Source organism: Papilio xuthus, unplaced genomic scaffold (genome assembly GCF_000836235.2).
Source record: "Papilio xuthus unplaced genomic scaffold, Pxut_1.1 DF825017.1, whole genome shotgun sequence".
NCBI lineage: Eukaryota > Metazoa > Arthropoda > Insecta > Lepidoptera > Papilionidae > Papilio > Papilio xuthus.
The window spans coordinates 4,070,119-4,085,862 of record NW_013533632.1 but is presented as its reverse complement, the minus strand read 5'-3'; the positions used below and the strand labels follow the sequence as shown (position 1 = coordinate 4,085,862).

The 15,744-nt window shown below is 30.6% G+C and overlaps 1 protein-coding gene across 5 annotated transcripts in view; it reads left to right on the top strand.

The window, feature by feature from the left end:
* Positions 1 to 133: 133 nt before the first annotated feature.
* The window catches only part of LOC106126488 (uncharacterized), a 21,299-nt gene continuing 5,688 nt past the window's right edge, over positions 134 to 15,744 (top strand). For 2 of the 5 annotated variants that reach the window (XM_013324190.1, XM_013324186.1), the window contains exons 1-3: positions 134 to 257; positions 3,387 to 3,517; positions 15,307 to 15,519. In XM_013324190.1, the coding sequence (XP_013179644.1) occupies positions 3,403 to 3,517; positions 15,307 to 15,519 (328 nt within the window). In that variant the 5' untranslated portion in view covers positions 134 to 257; positions 3,387 to 3,402. Of the gene's footprint in view, positions 258 to 3,386; positions 3,518 to 3,545; positions 3,672 to 13,578; positions 13,691 to 15,306; positions 15,520 to 15,744 lie in introns of those variants that run through there. The other 3 variants (XM_013324187.1, XM_013324188.1, XM_013324189.1) reach the window with 3 other exon arrangements.

The window sequence follows — 15,744 nt, the reverse complement described above, 5'->3', positions numbered from 1 at the left end:
CCTTAATTATAATGTGGCTGTTACACATTTTTCTATACGAGAAAGTGGAAAGATGAGAAGGTCGCTGTTTCTTTTTGTAAATAGAGCGATGAGGTAGCATTTGAAAATCGATGGGTTGAGGAGGGAGGGCGCGCTTGCGTTCCAAGTGAGCCGGGCGCGTGTGTTGGATTGACTATTGCCGCTGTCGCACGCGAACCGGGAATAACACAACCACTCGTTGCCTTGGCTACCTTTTATCACATGGGACATTAGTCCAGGTAAGTGGTTAAAAACCTGTTAAATTAAACCGTGCGTAACCAAAAAATACAATAATAATAATAAATATTTATAAAATTGGCTTAAAACGTTTGTGTCCGTTTAAATACGCTACCGGTAGCTTTGTTAAAGTGACATTTCTCAAATATTGTGAATTTATGTGAATAGTGAAGGTGTTGTGAAATATAATTTTGCCTCGGGTTAAATATAAAATTTAGTTGTCATTAAAACTTGTTATCATTTAAAACTGCGTCGCACGCTGTGCTCGGTGAATGCTGTGTTTGTAAACAACTTATCTGTATTATTTATATAAAGTCTGAGCTTTTTAAATGATCTCATTAATAATAAGTTATTTTTACGCCAATTATATAATTTATTTGTCGTAGTCCTCGTATGGCATTTAAAGCAGACTACGCAGCTGTAACAATGGAATCCAGTTCTATCAGTTTTTAATGAACATTAAAATTTTAATATGTTTAAAAAAAAATTACAAACACATCATTTTCTATATATATTTTTTTTGAATCATAAAATTAATAACATTTTCATTAAACAAATCATTGGTAAAAATAAAATATTAGTAAGATTTTGTAAGAAAATAGATTAATTGAGTTTTGGTGTTTAGTTCTTTGTGATACATAGAGTATTGCCGCATATCGAGCGAAAATAAGAACCGCGTTATATATATCAACCACCTGTTGAATAATCACTACCGCGACATCTTTGTTATTTGTAATTTCTTTTGAAGTCATAATTTTATTAAATCTAAATGCATCTTTTACAATCGTCCTATATATAGCTTATTAATTAAGAAAACTGCTTCCTTGATATTTAATACTTGATATTACTTACTTAAAAAAAATTGTTTTATATCATATATCATAGTGAAGCGACCGCTGTCCATAGACATACGCAATTGCTGATGCGTTGCCTACCTTTAACCGACGGTGGAAAGGACGGCCAGAAAAAGGATATATCCTCTTTCTATCGATCACCTCCTTCGTCACCGAAGGGGAAGTGAATTTAAATTCTTTTTCCCTTTACATCCCCTCTTTATAAGAAAAGGGTGGAAAGGCTGGACTAAAATTAGGCTTTCAGCACGCTCACTCATCAGACGTAACGCGAATTTGTTTCCACTTTACTCCTGTCTTCTGTGTGGTCTTTCACTGGTCGTCCCGGACCAATTACGTTACATTTTGTACAGAAATTAACTGTTGCTGGGTCCCTAAGCTTTCTTATTATGCTCGTTAAAATGTTTCTATAATCTATAATTCGGACGATTTCCCGGAAACTTTGCAAGTATATCCTTACAAAAAATTTAATCCTGGTAATTACTATTAGAAAGATTAAAAAAGACTTAAAGAAAATGGCCGAAGCCTTTGTGAAGTTAGCAGACTTTCATCGATTTTTAGTCCTAAGAATATATTAAGATGGAATATGTTTCTGTGATCTTTAGCTCTAAAGAAACTGTACAAAACATGTTGCATTTTTCCTCTTTCACTCTCTTTGAAATACAGAGATAGCAATATGTTTTCATACATGCTACGGCTATGGAAACTTATACGCTTGGCTTACTTAATGTATTGTAATTTATACATCACGCATATTAATCATATATGGTCACACGTCTAACAAACATCGTTTAGGATTGTTTCCATTTTATTAATTTTCTTTATAAATTAATATTTAGAAATATATCATAAGCCCGATTTTATAAAAAGGTTGGAAAAGCAATTATGATTTGATTGATTCTTTGTTCGTTTGCTCGTATTGAATAGGCTCCGAAATTACTGAACCGTCTGAAATTTTTTCCACTGTTGTGAAGTTACACTATCCCCGTGTGATATTTTATTTCGTTAAGTTTTTTTTTTTAATTTTGCGCGGACGAAATTGCGTGCTAGTATTAAATAAGATGTTTTCATTAAAGGAGTTAGGTTTTATTCTAACCTGTAGAAACCAAGAGTACTTGTAAGAAATATAAGTACAGATTGAGTTTCTTGTTTTCTGTTTTACAACTGTTTAATCAATTATATTTATAGTTAGTTATTTATTCAGTTCAAACATTAATTATTATATTATAATACATTCGATATTTCTAAGGATATAATTTAATAACGTGAGGTCCTTGGGAATGAAAGACCGCAATCACAATCACAGTAATTCATGAGTGAATTATACTATTGACGATATTATTTTACTTTTACCTAACTATATCAGGCAAAGTTTATCTTGTGTCATATAATACAATTTGGATGGATGGGTGCTTGTTAGCAGGTAACTCCGAATTGGATAGCAGGATCTAGATTAATTTGGTAAAGAGATAGATTACTGTCTGTAATAGCGTATAGACTACTTACTAAGTATTTTTTTAAAATTCCGCGCACACGAATTTGCGGGCAATATAAACATTAACAGATTAACATTTTCTCTTTGTTTTTATGTATATTGTAATTCAAAGAATTATCGCTACATTGAAAGATTTATATGAGTACTTAATAACATTTACTATATTTTTATTTATTTACATAAACGATACGAGTTAATTCTTATCAATTGTTACTGTTGTTGTTTTCATAGCAGTACGAACACGGACTATGTACTTAAGTAGATAGGATTGTTCATCTTTCTTTTAATTCTGTTTTATGAAAAGTGTAATTTTTTTCTATCCTATTAATAAATTCACGTTTGAAAATTCAATTAATTTCATCAATTTGTGAATTGATTGAATCGACTGCTACGAGGATTATTCGCTAGATATATGTATGTCTACGGGCTTGGAATTATGCGACTTTGTAATCGTGAACAAGTTGGATCAATAAAGATAATGGAAAACATTTTATTTGTTTGGTAGATGATTGATTGTGAAAATATTATGAATGGTACATTCTGGTTCAGTTTTTGGGTTTTTCTTTTCGAGTCTGATTCTTTTAAATTAAAAATTAAATATCGATTGCAAAATTAATTAAATAAAAGATATTCAAGTTTTTGTTCTTCATAGTACCTATGATAATAAAATTAAAAAATTAAACCAAGTAGAAGAGTAGATCTGTTTATATGTATTATATTTATGTATTTATATATAAAAAATGCGTTACAATTACAATTCCGTAATTTGATGTTTCTTTTTTCAGCGTTAGCCGGCATTGAATGTTGGCCTTCATGGTGAAAAGTATGCAAGGTCCTAAAAAAGTTTTCTTATGCCGACCGGTTCAAGCAAACTCAACGCTACGGTTCAGTCCGTACCAAAAATTTACCGTACTAGGTAAGCTTCACTTACAATGAAATACACAATTTGTAAAGGCGGGTTTCCACGATGTTGATTCTACGGACAGACACGGATCGAAGTACATGATCTATGGAAATAGAGCGCTCTCTGGTAGCATGGGCATATCTATTTATTTCATCGGACCCAGTAGGTAGGTTCAAGTCAGTATAGATAATCAAGCACCGAAGCAACCGTTTCCTGTTTTATTAAATCTAATTTTAATTTTTTTCTATCACTTTGCTTGTTCGTAACTGAAGCGTACATCAAATTTCAAGTCTTTACCTGGGCGTTTTACTGTCCTCGTGTAAAGTCGATATTATTCGATAGAATATTGATAAAAATATTATCGAAATATTTCTTGTTATTTTGATAGTTATTACTTGTGCGATTTCTTTATAATATGGTACATTCAATTGAATTCGTACTGAGTAATGAAGTTCTCACAAAGCGCTGAGCGTTAACAACGTGTGTCGTTATTTCCAAGATTTTATTCATATTCCAGAAATAGTATTCGAACAATTTGTATACCGCAATAATATCGCTTTATAAGGACTTATATAAATTGTATTTGTTCAATTTTCTATCTAATGAAGCTATTGATAATACTTATCCACTCTGTGATTTCTATTCAAAATTAGTGACGTTTGTATAGCGCCTGCCAATTTATTAATCCATTTGTTATCAATAATAATTTGCTAGTGAAAGAAATGTTTGCTACTGCTATTGATTCTATAATCCTTTTGCGATTTTGTGCTTTATGCGAGTGTATGCTTTTAATTATAATATTTCAACGTTGTAAATAAATTGTGTATAAACCTTCAAGAGAAGAATGAATAGGCATTTGCTATGCTAACGCGTACCATCTTTCGACCACATCATCACCTAACATTAGGTGGGAGCGTGGTCAAGTGCTAGTTAATTCAATCTAAAGGAAATTAGACACTACGACAAATTACTTAAACATTAAAGGAAGCGCCGAAGGGTACTACAATACGTTCCATTTAACAGGTTCTAGAAAAACAGAGTACTAGTCGATTATTAGCCTAACAAACTTGGATTCCGGGAAAAGGACGTAGCCCTTTGAGTTGTTTCTCTTAGTATCAATTTATATAAACCTATAATCGATATTATTATGTATACAGAATGTCAGAATACGATGGAAAATTAAAAATTCCTTGGATTTACATTCACTTTTGCTTAGTTTGAGAGTTACGTATTATTAAGTTACAAAAATCTCTTACCATTTTGTAAATTTCTGGCGAAGCGATCATGCATTTTTACATTAACTTTTAATATGTTTGCACTAGAAAATTACAGCTTTTGTGGAAGAAACCCCCCTTTTAAGAAGATAATAGAATATACTATAGAACATTTGGTACTTACAGTAAAAAAAAATAATTTAACATTATTTTTATGCACAATTTAACATGAAAACTGTAGAACTATGATTTGCATTTTCGTTATATTCGTTACATTCTCAAATATTTCCATTTCAATGTATTGATGCACCCGGCTTAAAAATACTTCAGTGAATTTTGTTTTACTTTATTTTAAAACTTTTCCTTCATGTCCTCCGATACCTGGTCCAAAAAAAATACCTTTTGTAAATAGCAAATGTTACTCAAAGGAAATATAACTATTAAATTTTACAAAGAATTTAAACGTTGATTCTCTCATAACATAGGCCTTAAACTAATGCTGAACATTTAATTCAAACTAATATCGAATACTATTATACTTAAAAATGATTATTTTATAAAATATTTACTTATTTACAAAAAAATTATTCTATAGATGTTTCAGAATAATCCATTGGTCAGAATGATGGTCATATAAACACATATAACTTTTTTCTTATTAAAACCTTGTAATATTACTCGTTACGGAAAGTTCTTTGAGGTATGATACTGTCAGAGCTTTGAGCAAATCACAGCGACTGATAACTAATGAGTATTCGCTGGTTTTAAACCTTTTTTGCTCTTATTGATTAATACCGAGATCTGAGCTCAAAGGCATAATTACATTTTTTACCTTTATCATAGATACCTTTATATATCATTTCCCTGGTCTTAATCAACTCGTATGTGGTCTGTACTGACGGTTTTGTTAGCCTTAACGTTTTTAAAAATATACATGTGATTTATTGTGTATTGTGTATTCAACGAATCCAGTTTTCAATATATAACTAAAGTCTCAAAGAATCTTCAGTAATTCTTAAGAATACCTATTATTTTTGTTTTTTTTTCAAAACAATTTTTAATTAATAATTAGACAGAAAACAAAGTTAATTATAATTTTTGTCGTTGGCATCCTAAATAAGAATTATTAATTAAATAGGATTTTATATTAATATTATTATACAGATATAATCCGATTTCCCTCACTACCTTTAACATCATTAAATTTTACCCGCATGACACGATCCGATTAAAATTGCACGCTTTGTCACATCCATGTATATATATCATTTGTCTCATTATTAATTTTGTTAATCCGATTAGACAGATGACACATTGGCAAATGCAAACAATGCACAGAATGGTTTAATTTAACAGGAAACTAATAACGGCGTGCAAGTTGCATTTCAAACATAATTTCTCGTTCTCTTTGAATATGAGTAGTCAACTTTGTCTAACCAAACTCAAAGTTTCTATGCCCAGTCGTCTGCAGAATTGTTAGGTAGAAATTAACGTAGTTATAAATACAGGATCCCTTGATCTAGTTTATAAATTAAGTTTTTTAATCATGTCTGAATAATTTGCTGCTGAGCACAGAGTTGTTCAGCGGTCAATAATGGAGTCTAAGTGTAAATTACGACTCTCATCGCGTGCGTCTTAGCGTTTACATTTATGATATTAATGTTTTAAAACTATTGAAACGGAATAAATCGTTATATTTATATATTATATCACGTTTATGACGTCGGCAAAGTGCTATAAATCTCTAACATGAAGCTGGTACGGATTATTGGAGATTAAAAAGTAAGTAAAATCTATTTGTTCCACAATTTATTAAAAGTATTATTTTCTTTTATTTTTAAACTTCTCAGCTAATGATTGATTGAATTGCTTTTATTTAGCTTAATTTCTTAACATTGTACTCGTAGCTTTGACTTAATGATGGCTTTACCTGTTCTTTTACAAATTATGCTTGCTTTTTAATAAATGGCTGTAGTTTCTCTGAAAACATTTTCCAAAGACGTAACTAACTGACAAATTCTCTTTCGCGACATAAATTTTCTATAATGCTTAATAAGATAATGTAGAGTTTACATATCTATTAATAACAGTAATAAACAACAACAATAACTTTGTAAACGGAGGCGTTATATTTTCAAATTATTTTGGGCTTGTACAGTATCAATAATGAACTAGTTTGACATTGTTATGAAAGTTTAATTGTCATGTCGGGCGAACATTGTTATTAAACTATTGTCGGAAAATCATCACAGTTCTAGCTCAAGTTAAATTGAATTGCGATATTATTAAAACTTACGCAACTTACTTTGTGACCGCTATTGTTTAAGAAGCTTAATTCTTTTAAATTACGTAATTCATTCCAATACAATAGCATTTTTCAATAAAAAAAAACAATAAACCCGACCGAATCTACCCTTACGAAACAGAATAATACGAATTACCTCACCCATCAAATAGGTTAGTTTCCAGACGATCACAACTGAACTCTTAAATCAATATATCTACATAAAAACATACATACATACTCGCGATAAACAGTACCCTCTTCAGTGAATTAGGTACATGTATGAATTATATACACTGTCTTGTACCCAAGTTTTATATTCAGGATCCATAAAACAAACCGTCTAGCTCTTCATTATTTCTTATTAAATTCTGTCAGTTCCCAGCAAGAGGTGTCGTAGAATTTAATTTAATTTCGCACATAAGCTTGAGTCCAATTCACGGGTGAAAATATAATCCTTTATGTATCAAAAGTTTATCACATCGCAGCGAAAGCGCACTCGAACCAAAGCGTAACACGAAATGTATGAAAACGTAAATGGAACGCAAACTTTGTTCGTTTTGCGCTGTAAGCCTAACTGTTAACGAATCTAAATCAATACCAGGTGCAGAAAAAATTGGATTTGTTTCCTGTTCGCTTTCAAGACAGTGTGCTAAGCCCAATAAGATTAAAGTAGATATTGATAATAAAAAATGCGGTACTATAAAAACGAAATAGATGAAATTAATTTCAAAATTTTTAACATGAACGTTAAAGTTTTTATTTGCATTCGACGGCAAACAAATAAGCGGCACCGCTTCAGTTTACCTTTTTTAACAGTCGGTTTTACTTTATATGCAGATGTTTGCTTTTTAAAGTAAATATCGGGCGTCAGGTCAAATTTGTTTTATGCAATTGCTTACTTTTTAAATTAATTGCACTAAGTTGGAATAGGTGTATTTTTTAGAATTGTATTTTTAGTTTATAGAATTTCTTTACGTTTTAATAAGTTTAAATGTGATTCATGAAATGTATCAAGATCTATACACGAAATTAAAACAACTACAATATGTAGTTAATAGAACATTTATTGTATATTGTAAAGCTGACAAGAGCGTTGTATTGGATTCAATAACGCTTGAGTTTATTCGGAACAAACAATTCCCTTTATTAGATTACAATAAATATGTATTTGATATTGTTTGTTGAGATTTTCGATTACCTGAGCTGATATTACGGCTTTTGTTACACACGTTTTATCTATTTAACAAGCCCTCATAATAATAAAATCGTCTAGTTTCACGATAGTAAACTCTCAAGTTTGAAACACTTTAAGCTTCCAAGAAAATCTTAAGTTCATTAAATACCTCGCAACTTAAATACCGTTCAAATCAAGTTGATTTATATGAAGTAAAAAGCAAAGCTGTTGTGCAATGCAATATATTTTATATTTTTCTTTTGGCATTTTATTTTTATTTTTCTAGAGAACGCTGTTCGAGTATACACACGCCTAGAAAAGGCACACCAACTCTACACCAACATAAATTTTAGCAGCTAATAGTGACTGATATACGAATGAATATCTAGTTTTATTATTTATGTTTTTTTAATGTATAACATCAACTAGTGAAAGCCAGAAAAACTTTGTTAACCAAAAAGTTATTTGAAGATACCTTTCATTCGCTTTCATTAGATTATTGTTGTCATTTTTTTAATACTGAATCAGTAAATATTAAGTGACTAGTTAATTTTTTTAATTTGTGTTTTTGTATTATCAGTTTTATATTCATTTCCTTTATTATTAAATGAAACGATTTAATTGGCTATTAACAATGCCAAAGCTATGATGCAACGGCAATATTCTATTAACTTTTTTATTATTTATTTGTACGATGCCAGTAATAATACTTATCACTAAGCGTCTAATCAGACGATTTATAATACAGATTGTATATTATAAAAATAAATAAAATGCATAGATTTAAAGTATATTTTTATTTCCTACAACACTTTCAATGACCGTCACACTCTTCTATTCTGTCAGCTGTCAATTGTCGCTGACACTCTGGCTTCATGACATGTTTAACTTATAGATGAAGATCCTAGAGCTGTCCAACCTCACATTAACAAGGTTAACTGTTATACTATAATCGAATGAGTATTGAAGTTGGATGTGGGAAAAATACACCAAACTTTACTAAGAGTATCACTGTATTGAAAAATATTGTAATATTAAATAATATCAGACACTTTGCGTGGGCCGTTTAAGATGAAAGGCACTTCAAATATGCCAAAAATAAGACTGAACTTTACTTCATAATTCTTTATCTAAAATAATATTATAAAGAGGAAGTATATGATTATTTACATTAATTAGTCTTTTATACGGCACTAACTTTACCTCGCGACTTTGGTACGTGGAATTAAAAAAAACTTTGTAAGTGTATAAGTCTTCTTCCAGACTTTCTTCTACATCTGTGCCAAGTTTCATTAAGATTTGTTAAGTTATGGAGATACGGAGTAACAAGCATCCATCCATCTAAGCTTGCATTTAATATTACACACATATTACTATGATTCATACATACCATACAAAAGTTCAGGACCAAATATTTATTATTCTAGGTCTATAGATTAAAAATGCAAAAATGAATTCATGAAAAAACACTAAGCATCAAAATATTTTTTTCTTTTTTTAAAATTTTATTTCGGTTACAAGATGTATGGGGTTTTGCCTTTGTCCTTTACAATTTTGACACTGATGAACGTCGTAAAAAGCAATTGCGTACTTTTGTGTCTGTACTGAACAATTATTGTTACCCTTTTGATAAATAATCGCGGAATAGTTTTTAAACAGGATTTAAGGGCGCTACGCGATATGAACTTCGATTCTGAATTGTCTTTTTAAAAGTTGTAACAAAAAATTAAAGTAAGGTGCTTTAAAAAGATTAATTTTACTATAACTATTATGAACACTAATATGAACATTTTTACTACAGGCATCCGATTTTAAAAATCGTTGTCTATCACTCTTTATTATTATAGATGCTGTCAATTATTGTTAAAAGTTCAAAACCAATTTATCCAACAATACATTTTAATATCCATTGTGTGCATCTATTTGTAAATTTTATAAAAAAATATCGTTTACATTTATTTCCATAAGAGTAATATTGAACATACCATCTCACATCATAAAAACGCGAAAATAAAATTTACAACGGTATTTCGTAAGTTGATCTTTTGATGAGAGCATATCGTACAAAATTCGCTGTAAAAAGCTTTTGGACAATTTCGCTTGTAAATAAAAATAAAAAATTCATTTAACTGCTCTTTTCACAAAGCATGATGAATTTTTCAACTGCGTCAAATAAAGTATTTAACACGTGCAGTGTCCCTTCGAAAAGCGACAAAAGGCTATCAAGACAAAACAAAATCGAGTTGAACGAGTGCATCGCGCATATTCATTCCTTTTACAAACGCATTACATACGCCGGGACGACTTCAACATTGCCTTGTCGACAATTATTGGCTTTGACATTTTCGTTTTTGGAAACTGAAATTTTTCATTTAGCTACGTAGCTACGGTTTTGATTCATAAGTCTTTTTTAAAAAGGATATCAAAGCATTCATGTAAATGATCCGATATCCTAAACGGAATGAAATATATCGCAATAGCATATCCATATTTTGTACTTAGAAAATACTTTAAAGTGATTGTTATAAAATTGATAATTAAAACCTAGCAATATTTTCTTAGATGGAATTTCTGAATTTATTATGAAAGCCGTAGCTTTTAGGTGACTTTTGAAGCGCGAGGAGCACTATGTGGGTATTATCCGGCTTTACTAATGGTCCTGCCCACAGTTTCCCCAATACATTTCGAAATGTTGTTCATTGCGAATTTCCCTTTGTTACAAACTACATTTTAGTCTAGCCTTTAATACATCGTAATGGAAAGTAAAATACCGGTCGGAGTACTAAAATGATTACTTAAGTACTTTTTATAAAACAGAACATAATTACATATATAAATGTTCTATTATAATATGTAAAGAAATAAAATATTCACATCATTTCTTTCGCATAAAAATGTCACCTATTTTTCAGCTGCTACATACATCTTTTTGGAATTATTTTACGTTCGTTTTATTTAGGAACACGATTGTCTTAACTACCTAGGCTCGTTACCTTTTCTTTTGGAAGCAATTGTTCACATAATTGAAAGTTATAGACTATAAAATAATAAAGATGAGGTCACGTCGATAAGGCATCTATCCATTTAGCCAGAAATATCGATAAAAGTGAATGGAAAATGATTTGCGCAGTTCAATTTATAAGATTGTGTATTTATAAGATTGTGTTTATTGAACTGAACATAGATGGCGCCAGGAGTTTTGTTCCCAAGCCTTTTGTAGTTTGTCTTGTATGTTATGTTTTGTACAAATGTATTAGAACTTGAACGTTGGGATTGAAGAAAAGTATAAAGTAACATTTCAAAATTTCTCAAGGTATATACATATTATATTACGCGGATATGTCTTATGAAATAAAAAACAACACCCACTTATTTTGATAGAATTATTATTGATCCATTATCGAAATATAGATGTCACTGCCTGTGTGCTTTTAATTCTTTACTCAATTTTTAACATTCAATTCTGATTGTTTCACACAGTTGTTGGTGACGATTAAAATTTTAACACTAATTATAAATTAAATTCCAAGATGTCTAGAAAAAGACCGATGAAATATTTTCTCCGATTTTAAATGAATTTCAATAGATTCGTTCCTTTCAGTTATAAACTTATTTCCTCCTTGATGAATATCGGAATTGGAAATTAAACTTCGATGTTTCACAGCTATCACGATGAAGTTGAAACAAAACTGTATCGCCCCGGCCGCGTCTCCAATATCTTAATTTCAAAGCGCTTGAAATAAAACAAAATAAGTAGAACGCTACAGCAAAATCCTTTTAGTGAAAGCAGAATATAACCTAAATACATTCTCGAAAATAACGTTAAACTTCGCAAAGTCTTCACTAAATTATTCAGTCCGTAATGGCTGTTATCCTGTAATGTTTGAAGTATATCACATTTTCTTAAAATATCTATTTTTATGACGCTGGCAAATCGTGTGAGCCCATTTGTAATTTACCTGTATGTTCGGTCAAATCTGTTATGTCGAAATGAACTGCGATAGCAGCTCCTCTACACGTGCAAAATTATCTATTCCGACAGCTGTAAGATATTCAATTTGAGGCAAAGCGGGGAGAAAAACTGAAAGCTCTAAGTAGGTGTCGCCAGCGCTAAGAGTGGGCTGTCATCTGTCAAAGTTTTTATACGTCATTCTAGCAATTTAAAAGAATGTATTTTTTTTGTTATTAATAATTAATGAAAATAATTTTTGATTTCGTGGAGTGAAATTTGTTTATTGAAAATTAAAAATTAATTTATATTTTGTATATCTGCGACATGTTTAGTGCTCCTATTACCCTTGATTATGTTGACTTCTATAGCGAGCAAAAGGCAGTTTTTTTCCAATATACATGATGCTACATATAATAGCGAAATTCGTTGGACTGGCAACACGATAATTTTACGTTTCGTCGATATGAGGAAGTGCATGGTCACATTATAAGCATTCGCGCGAAGTAGAAAAAACTTCGCGATAACTGCAGATAATAAATACAAATTCACGATTTTTCACAGCTGCTAAATGTAAAATTTCGCGGTTATTATATAATAAATTTAAACTTAAAAATTCTATTTATTGCATTTTGATTTGTTTTTTCTTAAATGGTATTAAGAAAAAGAATTCAGACTGTTATTTTCACTATATTATATTTCTATTTTAGCAATATAGATAAGCCTAATCTAATACTAAATTTCTGTTTAAAACAATTCATAATGCATTATTTTTTTCTAAAAAATAAAACAGGTGGTACCGCTTTATCATAGTATCGGCTAATAATTCTGATGCATCTTTATTATTTTAACAAGAAAATTTCAGAGTAAAAAAATAAATCAAAATTGATTGACAATAATTTTTTTTGTGTGATTTGAATAAGTTTAAATATTCTTTTTTCTTGAAATCAATAATTACAGTATACTAGAATAACATGATAAAAAATCATTTCAAAATAGCACGTCCTCATCGCTCGGCATATAATATACTCTTTCTCTTTGCCACTCGGCGTCTTTCAGTTGACTGAAGTGTAGCCACACAGGTCGAATTGCACAAACTTTTTGCGCAATAAATCCCTTTGATGTTCGCCAATTTACCGACAGCGCAGCGAAGTGTATTTTTATCGTACAAATAGTAAGGGATAGAATGATCTGTGTGGCTGCACCTGTCATAGAGCACGAATGTTTGCGTTTTCACGTAAACTGTGGTCGGAGATGTAGAAAAATACAGGTAATAAAATCAAAAAATAAAAGAAAATTATTTCATTCATAATCACATTTCATTTTTTATTCTTCTTTGTTTATTTTTTCATCTTTTTATATATATATTTTTTAGACTAAATTGTTCATTAAAAATTGGTATGATTTAAATCTATGTAATTATTACACGTTTTGGGATCGTTTCAACAGATGGAGTTCTGCAGTAGTTATCGATACCACCTCAACGATGAGTTCTGCGCCATGGTGCCGGAAGAAATCAACACAAATCCACAGATGTTTAAAGTCTGGTTTTTCAATAAAGGTAAACTTTTGACTTAACTTGTAACATCATCGCCTTCAAGTTTGAAATATGTGTACGCCGGATCTAGCTGGTACGATAGACTTAGAAATGTCTTAACTATGAATATTGAATTCAATTGTGCCCAATTTAAATTACTATAATATACAACAAAGTAGGTAGATAATTTACGTGGTTTTATGAGACCAGAAACTTTGTATAAAACATATCGTCATCCCTGTCATTGCCATGTTTGATAAAACATATATGACCATAGGTATTTTTTAAATTGAGATTTTAGTTTCGGAAACTGACAGTTACTCGTATAAATTTACCAATATTTGATTTAGACTTCAAATTGCATATAAAAATAAAACAATAAAACAAAAGATTCATGATAGTTGATAACTTTGGAGTTTGTAGTCTTGAATTAAAAAAAAATATCTTATTGACAGCTAGTGGATGCACATGACAAGCACTGACCTCTATAGATATGGACAGGTCACTGTTTAGTTAAAACAGTTTCGTTTCGACTTAAAGCGCTTGTTAATGTGACTGACCGTTAAATTTATCTCGACTATTAGTTTGAATACTCACCACCGTTAACAACCGCAACCGTCAGCGCCAAAATGGCGAAAATATAAAAGGCACAAATACCACGGCTTATAGCCTGTCCAGTAGACTATTAACGTCTGCGTTGACAGTTCATTCTTCTCTAGGTCAGCTTTGTCAATCAGGCTGATCATTTTATATCGGCTGCGCGCACGCAACGGTGAGTTACTCAAAATGTTACTAAAATTAGTCGTTACTTTTAATATTTCGATTTCTTTTCTAAATTGTCCCGTTTACGTAAAGTACATAGAAAATTTTGTTTTGATTTCAAGAATTAAATTGGCACTGCGAAGTACTAAAATTATGTTATTTTACAATATAATTTTTTTTATTAAATTAATAACCGACTGTGGCAAAAGTGTGACATATTAAAAATAAATGTGGTATTCTATAGTTTTGTTGTTTCATTTTTATTCCAATAGGTTTTTTCTCTAAACTTTGAAACTAAATTTGCGGCGCAATGCCAAACCATAATTGCATTTTAAAAATATGAACGACTTTAATTTGATTAAATTATTGAAAATATTATTCTTAAGCTCGTCAAAACAAAAGATACAGAAGCAGTAGATTTAAATTTTATGTTGTGATTTTAAAAACAAATTTCTCTGTTGCTTATCGCTATCAGCATCATTTTAAAATTAGACATGGCGGCGTCATTGTATATATCTTATTCTATTCCATCTAAGTATTGCAATCGAGCGAATTTCAAAGCAAAAACTAAACTTTTTTTTATTTAATACTTATTTCATCTACTATACTAGTTCATAGGTTATAAACTGCATATTATAAAATATGTATTCGAGGTTCGCCCGAATCTTTCCGTGTTGTTTAATATTGAATATTATTTAGTATTGCTATGTTATAATTTTCTATTATTTTACATTGTGTACTGATATTATGGTACCAATAAACTTGGTTTTATTTAGCAAATAAATGAATAAATTATTTCAAATATGTTTATGCTGCATTACAATAATGTATTTCAAATACAAATTGTGTCGTATTTACAATTTTTTTTTATTCAACAGGGAATAATAACATATATAAGATTCGTAAGCAGTACAAGAACCTTACGCTTGTCGAAATTCAGGCAGCCTATTCCTTATTTGTGATGGCTAACCCAACTCAAAATCTTCCGGCAACGATGCCGCTTAAGCCGGTGAAAAGCCTGCGCCCGGAGCAGCCTGGAGATCTAGCAATGGATTTGGAGAACATCGTTTCCTCCACCATGGATAACTCGGGTAAGTTACTTTTTATTTGTTTATAAGTGAAAAATACCTTGTCTAAAATAAATTGATAGTTTTGACAATTTTTCGTAAGAGAACTTTATAATCGGTTATAAAGCGTTGATTGCAAGGCTGTCTTACACCGGGGTACCAGGGACGCGGAGGGTGCGGGGGGTGTCCGCTAGTGCACGGACTACTTTTATCTGGTAGTTTTACCCAAAAATATTGACATAAGTTTTT